This window comes from Streptopelia decaocto (assembly GCF_964273445.1).
Source record: "Streptopelia decaocto genome assembly, chromosome: 3".
Lineage (NCBI taxonomy): Eukaryota > Metazoa > Chordata > Aves > Columbiformes > Columbidae > Streptopelia > Streptopelia decaocto.
In genome coordinates, this window is record NC_138656.1 from 73,268,663 (window position 1) to 73,283,607 (window position 14,945).

The window sequence follows — 14,945 nt, forward strand, 5'->3', positions numbered from 1 at the left end:
TATATGATTGCATGACACAAGAAGAGTTTTCAGTTTTATTTTAGTTGTCAAATTCAAAAACTACAGTGCTTAAACAATTGTGCTGCACTTATGATTTAAATATGTGAGCAAGATAAAGGCTGTAGTGAGAAGGTATATGCTTCAAAAAGTAGATAATTTATAAGACTGATATTGTGGGGAAAAAAACACAGAACACTTTGTGGTAGATCTAGAGAGTCTTGGCATCCTTATTTCCTTTTTGACAGGTCAGTTGATGCAGGCAACCAAACTATGAACAATAAGTCACCAAAGCATAGCAATATTTTTAGGGTAACTAAACAAGCCATCCTAAATTGTTTGGAGTAGGTAAAGAACGGTATTTTTTTTCAATTAAAGATACTTCTCAAGCTTTCACTTTATCATAGTAGATTCCTCAAAGTTAACTGTAAGATCATAATTTTGTTTTATTTTTTAAATAGTGTGATACCTAATACAGGCTGGATAATTTAAACTTCAGTGGGCAGGAAGACGAATTCTCATCTCAAATCAGATTGTGCTGACTTATGGTGACTGAGAACATGCTCAAGAAATCCTTGATATTTCACAGAAAATCTTGATGACAGTCATTATTACAGATCTGATCATGTTTATGATTCTAATATTTCATTATGTTTTCATTAACTAGGAAGAATTTGAAAAATTGTTAATACCACAAATTGAGATCAATGGAGGACGGAAGCCTCGCATTGTGCGCTACCAAATATATAGCAAGCTGAATTCTCTAGTGGAAAATCGTGAAAGCATTTTTGAGAAATGTTACCCAATAAGTTTGCCTGTTGCACAGAAGATGCTAGCTTGCTTATATAAATTTCCAAGTTCTTTTGGTCGGTGGGATCCAGTCAAGGTAATGTTCTTAAATAGCTGAAGAATATTTTCAAGAAGTGATACTTAAAAAAAAAAAAAAAAGCTAATATTAATATTAAAAAGTATTATCAGACAGTAGCAACTAGTACCAGAAATATTTTATGAAAACTACATTACTGAATCAAAACCACACCACTGAATATACACAAAACATGGCAAGCATTGACAATGAAAGATGTTAGTCTTTCACTGTTGCAGCTAAATTAAGGCTGAGACGCATAAAATTTGTTGTTAGGATCAGCGACAATTGAAGGTGGCACTGAATCAGAAAAAAATGCTTAATACTTAACGATCCGCAAAACAAAGGCAACAGAGAAGGTCTTAAAGCCTTCCAGAAGCAGTGAAAACAAAACAAAAGGATTTGGGGTTTGACTCTGTAAGAAGCCACACAGGTGGCCACCAAGGCTATCAGTGGCAAAAAAATAAACCAACAAATGTTACATGTATGTAATTCATCACCAATAATTCTTCATTGTCAAAATGTACAAACTTTGAAGAGCAACAAATCTAATTCCATAGTATTTTACTAGAGATCTGGAAAGCTGAGGTCAGAAAGTACTCATGTCTATCCCCAAAAGTGGGCTGATAAAGTTCTATCGGTAGCAAGTGAAATGTTAGTGGGTTAATTTTTTTGTTTAATCATGGAAATAAAAGCAGGTTGGATCGTGAGTAAATCAGAACTGAAAATGAGGATTGATAAAAAAAATCCATACAGTGAACAAGATATAGAAAACAGTAAGTTCCTGAAGGAAACATTCTTTGGCCTTTATTTTACTATGCTATTTAAGTAACTTTTATTTGCTTTTGTATAGCTATCATGTTGGATCTTCATCTGTTCCAGATCACATTTATCTTTCTTGAACCCTGGCAATCAGAATTGAATATAGATCAACTCTTACTATGGTTTCATATAATCAAAATACTTATTTAAAATGTTTTAGGATTTCAGAATTGCCTTTTCCATGAGTGCATCAAATTGGCATCTCATAATCTAGGGATTTATTAACAGAAGCAGATATTTCTTCTCTTCTGTCATTTCCAATTACTGAACCCCAGTTTATATGTGAAACTATTAATAGTCCCTACACACTGGACCCTGCACTTTGCTCTATTAGATTTCACTACATTTTTGTCATTTCATTTCTCCAGTTCATTGATTTATGCTGTACAGTGTTTTTTTACCAACCAAAAAGTACAATTCAGTTAGAAGAAAGAAGTCATAGAAAGCTATTAGATAAAATCAGAGTGGTGTGCTCATAGTGGAAGTGTATGTGCTGACAACAATGAAGGGGAAATAGGATCATCTTGATGGTATTTGAAGATATAACAGAAATTATGAAATTGATTAAGGACCAGAGGTTTTTTTGTAGAAAGGCTGATAGAGTATATGCCAATTATTTTTAGATTAAATTGGGGGGCGAGGGAAGTAGTTATGCAACTGATTAGATAAGCAGAGAATAAAAATGATGAGCTGAAGGAGGAACGGAAGCAAATATACAGTACAACTGACTCCTGACATCTTACAAATTGAGGGCAAACACCCTGAAATGACTTTATGCAGGAAGAGGAACCTAAGAATCAGAGAAGGGTCTGGCAAGGTAATGCCACACAGCAGAACAATCTCATCTCTTACTGTAACAACCAGATCAACTTATCTATATATTTACTGACTCCTTCAAAGAATACCAGTAGAGTTGTGAGGTCTGATTTCCATCTACAAGCAGCCGAGTTGGCTCTTCCCCATTATCTCTTATGTATGCCAAATAACTACTGGGTTTTTTTCCTTCATATATTTTAATTTGCTCAATACAGGGTTGGATTTGCTGGACTGTGTTTGCCAGGATCAGTACTCAAGGCCTTTACAAAAAATGGTCACTTTGTCCACCTTCCTTTTTTTGTGAAAAGTGGCCAACGTAAGCAACAGGTTACACATACATACCCACTAACAATTTCACTTCTGAGTCCCTTTAGAACTGCATGGTGAATATAGAATCGCAGAATCATTTTGGTTGGAAGAGACCCTCAGGATGATTGGGTCTTGGCAATTTTTTCAACAGATGTCAACAGTTTGTTCTAAAACATATTTTATTGACACTTTAAGGCAGTTCCTCCAAGAAGGGCTGCAACAGGGGCATAAGTTCTTCCACAGTGAACAGTGATGCAAGGAATCCTGCATTTCTGCAATGACCGTTTCTGCCATCAGTGCCCCTCTTACATCTCAATGATTCATCAGCACTACAGAATTTCTAGTGGGCTGTCTGATGTGTTTGAAAAGATTTCATCAGCAGTGTATGTATTTTACCAAAAGCTCTTTTGGCTTGCCTTGTGTTTCTACACTTCACCGCAATGTAAGTATTGATATTATTTTCTGTTTTCTTAATTTGTACATGACTTCTGCTGAATACAATGTTCTCAGTATATCTTCTACTGTCAGGCAGATAAGTGGTTTTAATTCACAGAGGAATAAAATTATTTTCTTTATTCTCTGAAAATTAAAAAGTATGATGCTATACCTCTCTGACTACACTCTCTTGATGGACAGAAAGTGTTACGGTACCACCTACTGGAAATAGTGAATATTCGTTCTCTCTTCAATGTTTACTTCATCTTTTTGTACAAGAAGTGCATATGTATGGAAATTCCTCAGACATAGACAAAGTATTATGTTCATATGTATGAATTTCAGAATGCTTTGATGGTCTGTTTCATAGAGTTGTTGCTCAGAAGAGATTTTGTCAAACCTAATCAACTGCTTCCCATTTTGTATATGCTACAGCTAAGTGAAGGAGAAGTAATCAAGCCACAAGAAAGCCATGAAAGCAGTGTCTTTCCTGTAATCCATCGACAATACATTTATTTCTTTTCAAGTAAAGAAAATAAAGAAACATTTATGAAAAATCCCATCAAATATATTTGTCAGCCAAAAGCTAAACCAGCTGTGCCAGTTAAGATTGCAATCGTGGGACCTCCAAAATCAGGAAAGACTACAGGTAGGAGCCAGTATTATCTATAAAGCAAAACCTTTTCTAATGACTGAAGGTGAATCTGTGATTACCGCTGTTAAAAAATCATAAACCATTAATATTGTTGGTCTTTCTGCTTTTCTTGCTGGGCACAGAATCTTTTAGTTACATTATCTAGTGTCTCATTTGACAGTCAGATACTTATGTCTTGACCATCTGAATTTTGTCCCAACGTCTTAAGAAGTTAAGTGGCCTAGACTGGCACTTAGAAAATCTTGACTTACACTACTTATATGCCTCATATTATTTCTGATTCTTTTCTTTTTTTTTTCTTATTTCTTTCAGTCAATATGATCTAGTGTAAAGTGAATAAATATTTATAGGATCAAGGACCAGAACTCAAAACTCCACATTCTCCAGTCTGTTTCTAAACTTCTAGATTAAAAACCCCAAGATTTCCATCTTTCTCCCCTCTCCTTCTTTCTCCATGACTCTTTCAATCCACAGAACTCTGCCTTTAACTGGAGGAGGCAAAAATTGAGCTTACACCATAGCTTAATGATTAGAATAGGGTGTTAGAAAAAGAAGAGATGGGTTCAAATTATCTCATATTAAGGAGGAAATTTTAACCATATTCTCCATTTTCTGGATACATGGTCTAGCTGCTAGGCTGATCTGTAAAAGGGGTAGCAGTGAAGTAATATTTTCTAACGTATCTTGTAATAATATTGATCATTGCTGCTGAGGTTTGTGCTAAACTGAACACTGTTAGTGCACTGTGTATCCTCTGCACATATGCCAAGGTTTGGACTCTTTAGGGGCCCAAGAGGATTTAGGGACCCACTTACTAAGATTAGGCATTGGGAATGACCCAGGGAATGAGCTGAGCAGTTAGTTCTAAGACTAAAGCCGTACTTTAACAGACCGCTAGGTTGTGATATTGCTTACCTAAAAGTTGGGTGTTGAAATCAAAATGTTTTGCAGTTGCCAAGAAGTTTGCAAGTGTGTATGGGTTACAGCGCCTGAGTATGGGACAGGCCATACGGCTGGTGTTAAACCAGCAGCCAGAGAGCGAGTTGGCACTTGCGCTGAATCAGCATCTTCACAAAGGACAGACCGTACCTGATGAACTGGCCATCCAGGCTCTCGATGTGGCTGTGATGAATCCTGTGTGTAACACCACTGGGTAAGAGTCTTGTTTGGGTTTGGGGGATTTTTTTCCAGACATGCCAGGACCTTCATAGGCAGCGATTCCCATGTTGTCACTGTCGAACAATTTCACTTCAAGATAAAATAATCAATCCAAACTGAGGTTTTTCACACTACTCTGGAAAACCAGATTGAAGCACAATTTTCTGCAATTTTCAAGTATGTATATTCCCATGAATCCAAGTAATATGTTTTCCGAAAGTTACCTTTTTTCAGTCAATAAGCCAATATTTTCAATTATCCTTTGAGAGCTATGATTTTATCTCTCTTATACCAACTCCAGTACCAACTTGAATGCATCTGATTCTCTTTGGTCATGCAGACTGGTTCAGTACTCAAGGTTTTTTCCAGCTTTGTTAACAATTGAAGTTATTAAGGAGGAACTGACACCAGGGAGTCTTTCCCCATCATACATATGTGATCCTGATTTCCTAAGCTCTTTTTCCATCACTGAAACACCTTCCAAACTGGCAGACTTAAAATGCTTCATGATCGTGATTTCAGGACATTCAATTCCTCTTCCTAAAAAGGGGAATTGTTACAGAGAAAAGCAATTCTGGAATAATCTCTGAAAATTATTTGAGCTTGAGATCAGAATTCTTTCAACTTTTCTTTCATGTTGAATACTGGGATATTGTTTCAGTGTGCTTTGCTCCAGTATTGCCTATCCTGTGAAAAGCATTTATTCTTCAATGGGATTAAAAAAACTCTTCAAGTACTGCAAATTATTTTACTTTTCGCTTTGAAAATTACTCTTCCAAATGCATATGGAGATTTCCCATTGTTAAAATTATGTTTCTGAATGACTGATGTATCAGAATTTTAAAGTCTTTTTAAGTCAGAGCCATCCATTTACATTCCTATACTTTTTGCCCTAAGTGTATTTATTTTACTGTTTACTATTTCTCATTCTATCTACTTTACTTTTTTTAAAATTTGATTGCAAATTCTTAGGAGTGAAGACTGTGCCTATCAAGTCAGGACAGTGATGGCATCATGACATGGGTGTAGACTTTTGTCTCTATTGAGAACGTACTAGGAATATTCATAGACTTAAAGGTTAATTAGAAACTGACTTCTTAATAAAACTCTTTCTGTTTCTGTTTGTATGCAGAGTTGTGATTGATGGATATCCTGTAACAAAAAAACAAGTAAAGCTCTTGGAATCAGCAAGGATAATTCCAGCAAAAATCTTTGAATTAGATATGGATGCAAAGGAAGTGTTCAGAAGAGCCCTGTTGGATAAGGAGAGCATGGACAGGTAGTGATGCTCCCTGATCGCAATCTTTTTATCCACATGATATTGTCATTTCTCTATTTATGTGCCTCAGTGCTGTAGGCAGAGAGGCTGTATCTAAGCTGGTGCATAACCCAGTCCCAAACTCCACATGCAAAAAGACACAGACACCAGTCCCTCTACATTCCAATGCTTTGATTTCCATAGACCAGAAATGGAGACATAAGAGGCCAGAGGAATTTGTGGCGAGCTCTGGCCAGACGCCCTGCTTGCATGACTGAGGTCACTGATGTGCAATGTTGAGCCCCCACTGCTTCGTTTAATTGGTTTTAATGAAATGTTACTAGTTCACTCTGCTGCTGAAGTTTATTATTCATCAATTCAATAATTATCATCATAAGGGACATTGATGTTTCATCTAATAAGCTCTTTTTTAAGTCTTAATTGGAGTTCTTTTAAAAAGATGCAAACAATGTCTATTTTAATAATGTATACAGTTAATGAGTTACTCATCTAATCATTTCAGTTCAGCTTTGCTTTGTTTTTCTAAGGAGATAAATATTCTCTTTAAAGGGCTGTTGGTTGTTTTTGAGGAAAAGCAGTAAGTAGTTTATAGATGGACAGAGAATTAAAAAGAACAGAACATTCACCTTAAAATTAAATTGTATAAGAAGCTGGTTCTCATTAGAGGAAGTGTTTCTAAGAAGTCCCAGATAGCTTAGAGCATTATTGCATGTCTCTTTCATTTTGTCTCTTTCTTTTTATCAAGTAATCAGTATAATGCTTAATTGTTTACTGAAAGTCTAAAGACAATTTGCATTGCAAAAAATTAAATTAATGCTGTCTTTTAGAAAGCATTTACTTTAAACTTCTCATTTTAAATACCAAACTAATTATATTTCATAGGCTTAAATACAATTCAAATGTGCAATATCAGATATTTCTGAAAGGTACAACTTACAGAGAAATTAATCCTATTAAAATAGAATTTTATCCTTTTTTTTGGCATCATTTAAATTAAGAACCAGAACGAAAAATCCTTCTATGTTCTAGTCAAAATATCTCTTCTGGTCTTGCACAATATTTTTAGAGGTCAGATAGATTATTTTCATTTATGTAAATGACAGACAGACAGTTTTCAAAATATATCCAAGGATTATGGCCTCTCCTTGATTTAAAAACAACAACATAAGTCAAATTTAAGCCTGTTTTTCAGTAAACAATTGACTTCCATTTTAAAGGTTCATAGCATTGTTTCTAGGGTACCATTTTATGGTGTATTGGTGGTGCGTGTCAGTCAATATGTGCTGATACCTTCCAAGTCCTTTATAAAATCATTGAGTTGTATTTGGGACAGAAATAGCAAAAGTTTCGTTCTTCGTTTCTGAACATAACTGTCTGATCAGAAGTATGCTAGTTTTCATACATAACTGCTAATATTCCTAATAAGAAAGCTGTATTTCTCAAATATGCTCTAGAGTTTCAAATATGCAGAATTTTGTAAAAAGGACTTAAAGTGGACTCTAGAATTTACACTTGAAAGTCAATGAAATGGTCTATTCTTCAGACTCAAATTAAAACAGTGTTATTTTTCATTGTCTTCAGACCTCCCTACCCTGAACATGACAGCTCACAGATTCTAGCTATTAAAAATTCCTGCTATAAACAGCACATTGACGCAATTAGGACTTACTATAAGAAGGAGCATCAGAACTGGTGTGTGATTGATGCTTTTCAGAGCAAGTGGTGGATCTGGAACAAAGTACTGCAGGAAGTTCAAGTGGGTGTTAAAAAAATTCAAATATACCTGGAAAAAAGAAGAGAAGGTAAAAGAAAAACAAAGTTTCTTGGAATAATAGTTGATTCTTTAAGAAGCTGCAATGTAACAAGTGCATTTCAACTTCAACTTGCTTTGGATGAAGCTAATTCTTGGTCGCATACATACCCTCAAATTCTTCAGTCTCATCTGGAGAGACCTTGAGGAGATCTCTAAGACAAAACCAAGCACAGGGCAGCCTGAGGCCATTTTCCAAAGAACAGGGTAACAGGATACAGCTGAAAGAAACCAGCGGTCTCATGGTCCATGGCAGATTCCTCAACGCTGGCTGACAAATCACAAATGGTACCCCTGAGTATATGAGGGGAACTATGACTTGCAGCACGACTCAAGTGTCAGCAGAGGAAGAGGGGAGGGGAGAATGTTAATTATCAGCTCAGAATTAAGGTTAAATGTGCTCTTTGATTTAACTTCTGTGCTGTGAGAGGAAAAACACTTTAGTCTGAAATGGCACAGTTCCCACTTGAATTTTTGTGTGTCAGCATTGGTCATGATTAAATAATCTTTTAAAATATGCTTGTACAGTTTAACTAGAATTCCTCTAAAGGGCAAACAGACTTCCTTATCTTATATCCACCTTTTGGTTTTAACTTTTACAGCTCTGTGGCTGCACCCTTTTTAAAAATCGCAGTCATAAGCCAAAAAATATTTTTAAAGTATTTAACTTTTTCACATCAAGCTTGAAAAGCACCATTTTTAAATAGCTTGGGATTTATATAACATTTTATTCGAGATTTTGAATATATTTCGTTCAGATAGACTGTAGCATTTGCAAGACATGGATGAATAAATGGGAGGCTTTCTTCACACCTTGTTCTCTTTTCACCATTGTAAAGAAATAAAATAGCTGAACTGCTCCTTAGCAACACGACGGAGTAAAAAAATAAATACTAAATAAAACTGTCCCAGGGAAAACAGACTAATAAGTTAAGCATGCAGAGTATCTCACATCATTAATAATGCTTATATTTCTTCAGTGCTAGAAAAATGTTATTAAAATGAATTGGTAAAATTGCAACTTCATTTTAATATAAATCTATAAAAATTCCTATTGTAATTTTCATTGCATCATTTCCACATGATGAATTATGATATTTTCTAAACTGCAACTTTTCTGAATAGAAATGTCTGATGTTTCTGTGTCTTTCATTAACAAAACGTTATTAATTGCTCTTTTTAACAGGAAAAGCAGCCAGCATTGCTGATTTATGTATCGCTCCTGAAGAGCTGCGGCATCGGCTGGGGGAGTTTGGGCAGTACTGCCCCGTCAGCCTTGCAGAAAAGGGTGAATTGGTTGACTGCTCCGTAACGTCGTCACTAGAGTTTGCTGCAGAATTTCGAGGACACTATTACAAAATGGCTTCACAGGAAGAACTGGACGTAAGTGTCAAAAAATGGGTCGGGAGGGGATTAAGGGCAGGGGGAACATTGTTGCTTGGATTCTTTGATTCCATACAGAAAGAAGCAATATGTCATCTGAATTAGACTAGTGGTGTTAGTATTCAAGCTTTTGTTCTGCATCCTTCTGCTGTCAAAAGTCTAGGCAGACAAAATGCAGCAGAGCGTCTATTCAAACCAGAGCTCCTCTTACAAATTGTCATAGATCAAACATTGATTTTAAAACCATTTCCTCCTTTTTTGGTCTGTTTTGGGGAGACTGGAGGTAGAGAGTGGCTAATGGCAGCAGTGGACAGTGATGGCTGGTGGGCAGATAGTGATGACTTCAACTGAGAGTGGGCAGGAAAAGAAATTAATTACCTGAGAGCAGCAGCAGCAGCGCACTGAGAGAGGGGTTGCAGGAGAAATAAGTATCTACGTTGCATGAGCCAGTCCCCTGGAGCTGGACTGAAAATCTTAAGAGTGCTTCCTTCATTATAAAAACATGTCATTTCTTTTTCTACAGAAATTCTTGAGCAGACCAGAGGTTTATGTGCCACCACTGGCACCTCTCCCTCTCCCAGACATGCTGCCGAAGAGACTGACTGTGGCAGACGTGAAGGCCTTATTCCCTCTGAGCGCTGAAATGCAGGGATACTGTCCCGTCACTTACCTAGATGGAAAACAGAGGTACATCACTGCAGTTGTCGTGGGCTGAATTACAGACTGTGTCCTACATTACCATATTAATGAGGAAATACATTCAAAGTGCTTTTTAATAGTGTTCAAGGTTTGGACGGGAAAAGCAATTACAATTCTCCATATTGTGCCTCTGGCTTTGGAAATCAATGTAAAATCACCTTTTGAAACTCATGCAGCTACAGGATCTGTGTTGGCTTACTGTATTTTGTGATGAAGACAGTTTGGATATAGTTTGAGTTTTCTCTATCTTAAGCCTTCAGAAGTTCAAACAAATCTCACAAAACCTTAGTAGATGCAAAGCCATCTATTACAATTTTTATAAAAAATCCATTAAACTGCACCATAAAGTCCCACTGCTTTTCCTCGGTGTGCAGGAATTTCTCATCAAGGTAGAACGGTAAGAATCAATTCTGTGCTGTCCCTCCTTAATCTCCTGAAAAACCATGACTGGCATTTTAACGAGAGAAGCTCTAAAGAAGCACTATAAAAGTCCCTTAATAAACAGATTTTGCAGCAGAGACTTTCTCAGATTTTGAGCCTTGTAACTGTCACTCATGTGGTGGAAACTTGGATAATCCAATTGCTTTTTTGTAGTTCCTATACTTGATAAATTACCAGAAGGTTTCCAGCAGCTCATGAATTTACACTGTGCAAATGATGTTTTACATTTCTTGTGAATTAATGGTCTTTCTTGTTCTGTCTCTTCAGATATGAAGCTCTGGTGCCTGGCAACATTGAGTATGCAGCAAAATATCAAGATAAGGTATACATTTTTGAAAGCGAAGAAAAACTTCTCAAGTTTATGAGGTGAATATACTAACTGCATTTTAATCTTTAATCGTGTCACCGTTTATACGTCTTAAAATTGCTTACTTTATCTGGTTAGGTTACCAGAGAAGTACTGGAATCTGAAGCTGCCACATAAACTCCCTCCAATAAAGGAGCCAATAGTACTCACGGCACTTCCTTTATGTGGATACCTTGAACAGGCCAGTTCTTGCTTTTCTATTTTAAAACACCACTTTGCAATATATAGTATATACCACTCTGTTTATTTCATTTTTAAGGCAATATGACTCCTATAGTTTATTAATGAGATTACATTAAAGTGAAAATTCTGCACTTACAAGTTTTAAAACCTTTAAAATAATAGATATTTGTAGCTTTAATGGGAAAAAAAATACAAGTAAGATCATCAGAGGGGAATCATACACTGCAATATTATATAATGGATTTTCTGACTCCTTTGTTTTGTTTTGTTGTCTTGCAAGATCACGTTTTGCTTTGATTTCTAACATCAGGATGGACACAAGCCTGTCTGGAGTCATCTAAGGATAGTTGGTTACATTTTCAGACATCAATATGGGAAAAAAAAAAAAAAAGATTCATGGTCACTTCCCTACCTATTTTATACTACTTGTTATCTTCTACATTTTGCCAATTTAGATATCACCCTATATTGTTAGATTTGCATGACAACAGGATCAGACTTTGAATATATTTTTGTTCTGGATTTCGGCAAGAGTCTTCTAAAACTGTTTGCTTTCTTTAGGGAGCAGCAGCTTCTCTGATAAAAGCTCTGAATGAAGTAGGCTGCTTAAAGCCAAAATTTCCTTTCCGAAGTGTAAAAGAAACTGCTCTGCTGTTTGTCGCCTGCCATTTAAAAGGTAGTGTACAAAATAATGCTATAAAAAGTGAATTATACAAATTCACTAAATCATCCAGTACAACACTGATAACCAATCTGTGTAGATTTCCTATGCCTTTTATAAGTCAATCTGTTCAGTGGGTGAACTTTACTTTGCCTTTTGTTATTTTGAATTTTTACTTATTCTTAGATAATGGCAATTTTTATTCTTTGTCTAAAGTTCTTCAAATCCTGTGTTTCCTGATGCAGTTCCCAGAGCCCTCCAGAATTTTCTCGGACTATCACAGGTTTTTGCTAGCATAGCTTTGTTCAGGAAGACCACCGAACAGCGTAGGCACACGATAAACCCCTGTATAAATATACAGTTCTTAAGCCAGCAAAACTGCTTTTATACTGTAGTTTGTTTCATCCACAAAGACTGTTTTCATTCTATTGTTAGCACAGCTTTGCTAATATAACAATGTCCATGCTAGGAATGCTTTGTTCATACATTGCATCATTAAATCATTGTTAGCACTGGATGATGAAATGGAAAGGTTACTCAAGTGCACAGATCTCTTCTCCTCAGGCAGCAAGAAACAGTTTGACCATAGGAATCCAGGAGAACAAGTTCTCCTAATACTTCTTCTAATACTGGGTAGAGCTGCTTACAACTTTAAGATGCAGTGTTCCGGTAGACTGAAAAATCTCCTTTGCAAAAATAGCATTATTTATTATTGTGACTCTCTTCAGACTAGTCATGCCGTCCTTGATCAAAAACTTCATCAAAGTGCTTCACGTTGTGGTCCCTTTGAAATTTTTTACATCCTGTTTCTATCTGAAGTAAGACTTTCTCATCTTCAACTTATGCCACTCTCTAACGTCACATTTAAATAGGGAACAAGAAACAGTGGTTTAGTTGCTCCTGCAGCTTTTCTAACAACAATACTGGATTGCTTTTAATATCCGAGAAGGTATAGGAAATCAATCATGCATGCAGAGAGATTTACTCCTGGAAAAGTGTAGGAAACCATACATCACTAGAGTGATTTAGTGCCCTTCAAACTTGACTCCTGTAAGCGCTCTATGCTTGAAAAAATCGCTCAGAAGCTGTTAAATGTGGTTGTCTACAATTTAAAGCTAGTGGGCTGAAGTGTCTGCTAGCATAGTCCTTCATGCCATCCAGTTTTTCTAATGAGATATAAAGTACCATCTACAGGAAAAAAAATTGTTACAATTCGGCTGTCTTCAATCACTCCATCCCCTTTGCTTCAGTGTAACCATTAAAATAAAAAAGAATTGGCACTCGATACTAATGTAGGGCAGAGAGGTAAGAAAGAAAAGAAACAATACTCTCTTCATTGTGGAGTTCTTGGCCTTGACATGTCCTTCCTTCTCTGAAACATCAGTCAACTTGTGTTTATTTATGGGCAAAGCATTTTGGTCATAGAACAGTTGCGCCAAGGACACAGTGGCCCAGTGCCAGCCATGCCACACCTGGGCTGCGCTATTTCAGTGGGAAGTTGATGGCAGCTGAGCATATAGAATTGTAGAATGGTTTGGGCTGGAAGGGACATTCAAAGGCCATCCAGTCCAACCCCCTGCAACAAGCAGGAACATCTCCGACTAGATCAGGTTGCTCAGAGCCCTGTCCAGCCTGGCCTGGAATGTCTCAAGGGATGGGGCATCCACCTCTCTGGGCAACCTGTGCCAGTGTTTCACCACCCTCATTGTAAAAAATTACATCCTCATGTCTAGCCTGAATCTCCCCTCCTTTAGTTTAAAACCATTACCCCTTGTCCTGTTGCAACAGGCCCTGCTAAAAAGTCTGCCCCATCTTTCTTACAGGCCCCTTTTAAGTACTGAAAGGCCATAATAAGGTCTCCTTGGAGCCTTCTCCAGGCTGAACAACCCCAATTCTCTCAGACTGTCTCATATTAATAGGGGCGTTCCAGCCCTCCGATCATCTTGGTGGCCTCCTCTGGCCCCTCTCCAACAGGTCCATGTCTGTCTTGGGCTGAGTGCTCCAGAGCTGGATGCAGGACTCTAGGTGGGGTCTCACCAGAGCAGAGTAGAGGGGCAGAATCACCTCCCTTGACCTGCTGGCCACGCTCCTTTTGATGCAGCCCAAGATACGATTGGCCTTCTGGGCTGCAAGTGCACATTGCGGGCTCATGTCCAATCTCTTGCCCACCAGTACCCCCAAGTCCTTCTCCGCAGGTCTGCTCTCAATCCCTTCATCCCCCAGCCTGTATTGATACCAGGGGTTGCCCCAACATAGGTGCAGGACCTTGCACTTAGCCTTGTTGAACCTCATGATGTTCACATGGCTCCACTTCTGGAGCTTGTCCAGGTCCCTCTGTATGGCATCTCATCCCTCAGGTGTGTCAACTGCACCACTCAGCTTGGTGTCATCTGCAAACTTGCTGAGGGTGCAACTCGATCCCACCATCTATGTCATTGATGAAGATATTAAACAATACTCATCCCAGTATGGGCCCCTGAAGGACAAACAAGTAACAAAATATGTTTGTTATTGTTTACAAAAGCCTTGATATTTCTGAATATCACTACCCTTTTGGAGTTAGGAACTTCTGAAGTATCAGACTTGAGTTTTTATTGATTTGGTGTCAAGAGGCACAACCCACTGCAGTTCTCTCTGTATCGAGGATAAAACCATCAGGTGTAGACTGCTTTTAAAATTTCCATCATGTAGCCCCACTAAGTCAACAGGGGACACTGACACACGGTTTACTTCTTGCAGCGCACAACCCCCGGAGCTCGGAGCCGGTGCGGCAGATGTACCGGAGGCAGCTGGCGCAGTTCCTGGAGCGCTGCCAGCTCCTGCCCTACCTGGGGGCGGCCATGGCGGGGCCCTACCGGGAGCCGCGGCGCAGGCCCCCCGGGCTGGACGACAGGCTGCGGACGTTCCTGTCCCTGCAAGGCGCCAGCCCCGGCTTCGGGTAGCGCCGGCTGCGCGCCCCCGCCACCGAGCGCCTCCTCTGGGTAAGCACGGAGCGCCGCTGCGGAACAGCGCCACGCTTTCTACGAGCAGCTTCTCAGACACAAAGTGTTTAAATTAAAACAACT

At 38.1% G+C, this 14,945-nt stretch overlaps 1 protein-coding gene across 1 annotated transcript in view; it reads left to right on the forward strand.

The window, feature by feature from the left end:
- The window catches only part of AK9 (adenylate kinase 9), a 71,763-nt gene extending 56,852 nt beyond the window's left edge, over positions 1–14,911 (forward strand). The window contains exons 26-36 of the mRNA XM_082047680.1: positions 665–883; positions 3,680–3,893; positions 4,851–5,052; positions 6,190–6,336; positions 7,918–8,138; positions 9,333–9,529; positions 10,053–10,216; positions 10,937–11,035; positions 11,115–11,217; positions 11,781–11,895; positions 14,620–14,911. Of these exons, the coding sequence (XP_081903806.1) occupies positions 665–883; positions 3,680–3,893; positions 4,851–5,052; positions 6,190–6,336; positions 7,918–8,138; positions 9,333–9,529; positions 10,053–10,216; positions 10,937–11,035; positions 11,115–11,217; positions 11,781–11,895; positions 14,620–14,822 (1,884 nt within the window). The 3' untranslated portion in view covers positions 14,823–14,911. The remainder of the gene's footprint in view (positions 1–664; positions 884–3,679; positions 3,894–4,850; positions 5,053–6,189; positions 6,337–7,917; positions 8,139–9,332; positions 9,530–10,052; positions 10,217–10,936; positions 11,036–11,114; positions 11,218–11,780; positions 11,896–14,619) is intronic.
- Positions 14,912–14,945: the final 34 nt, after the last annotated feature.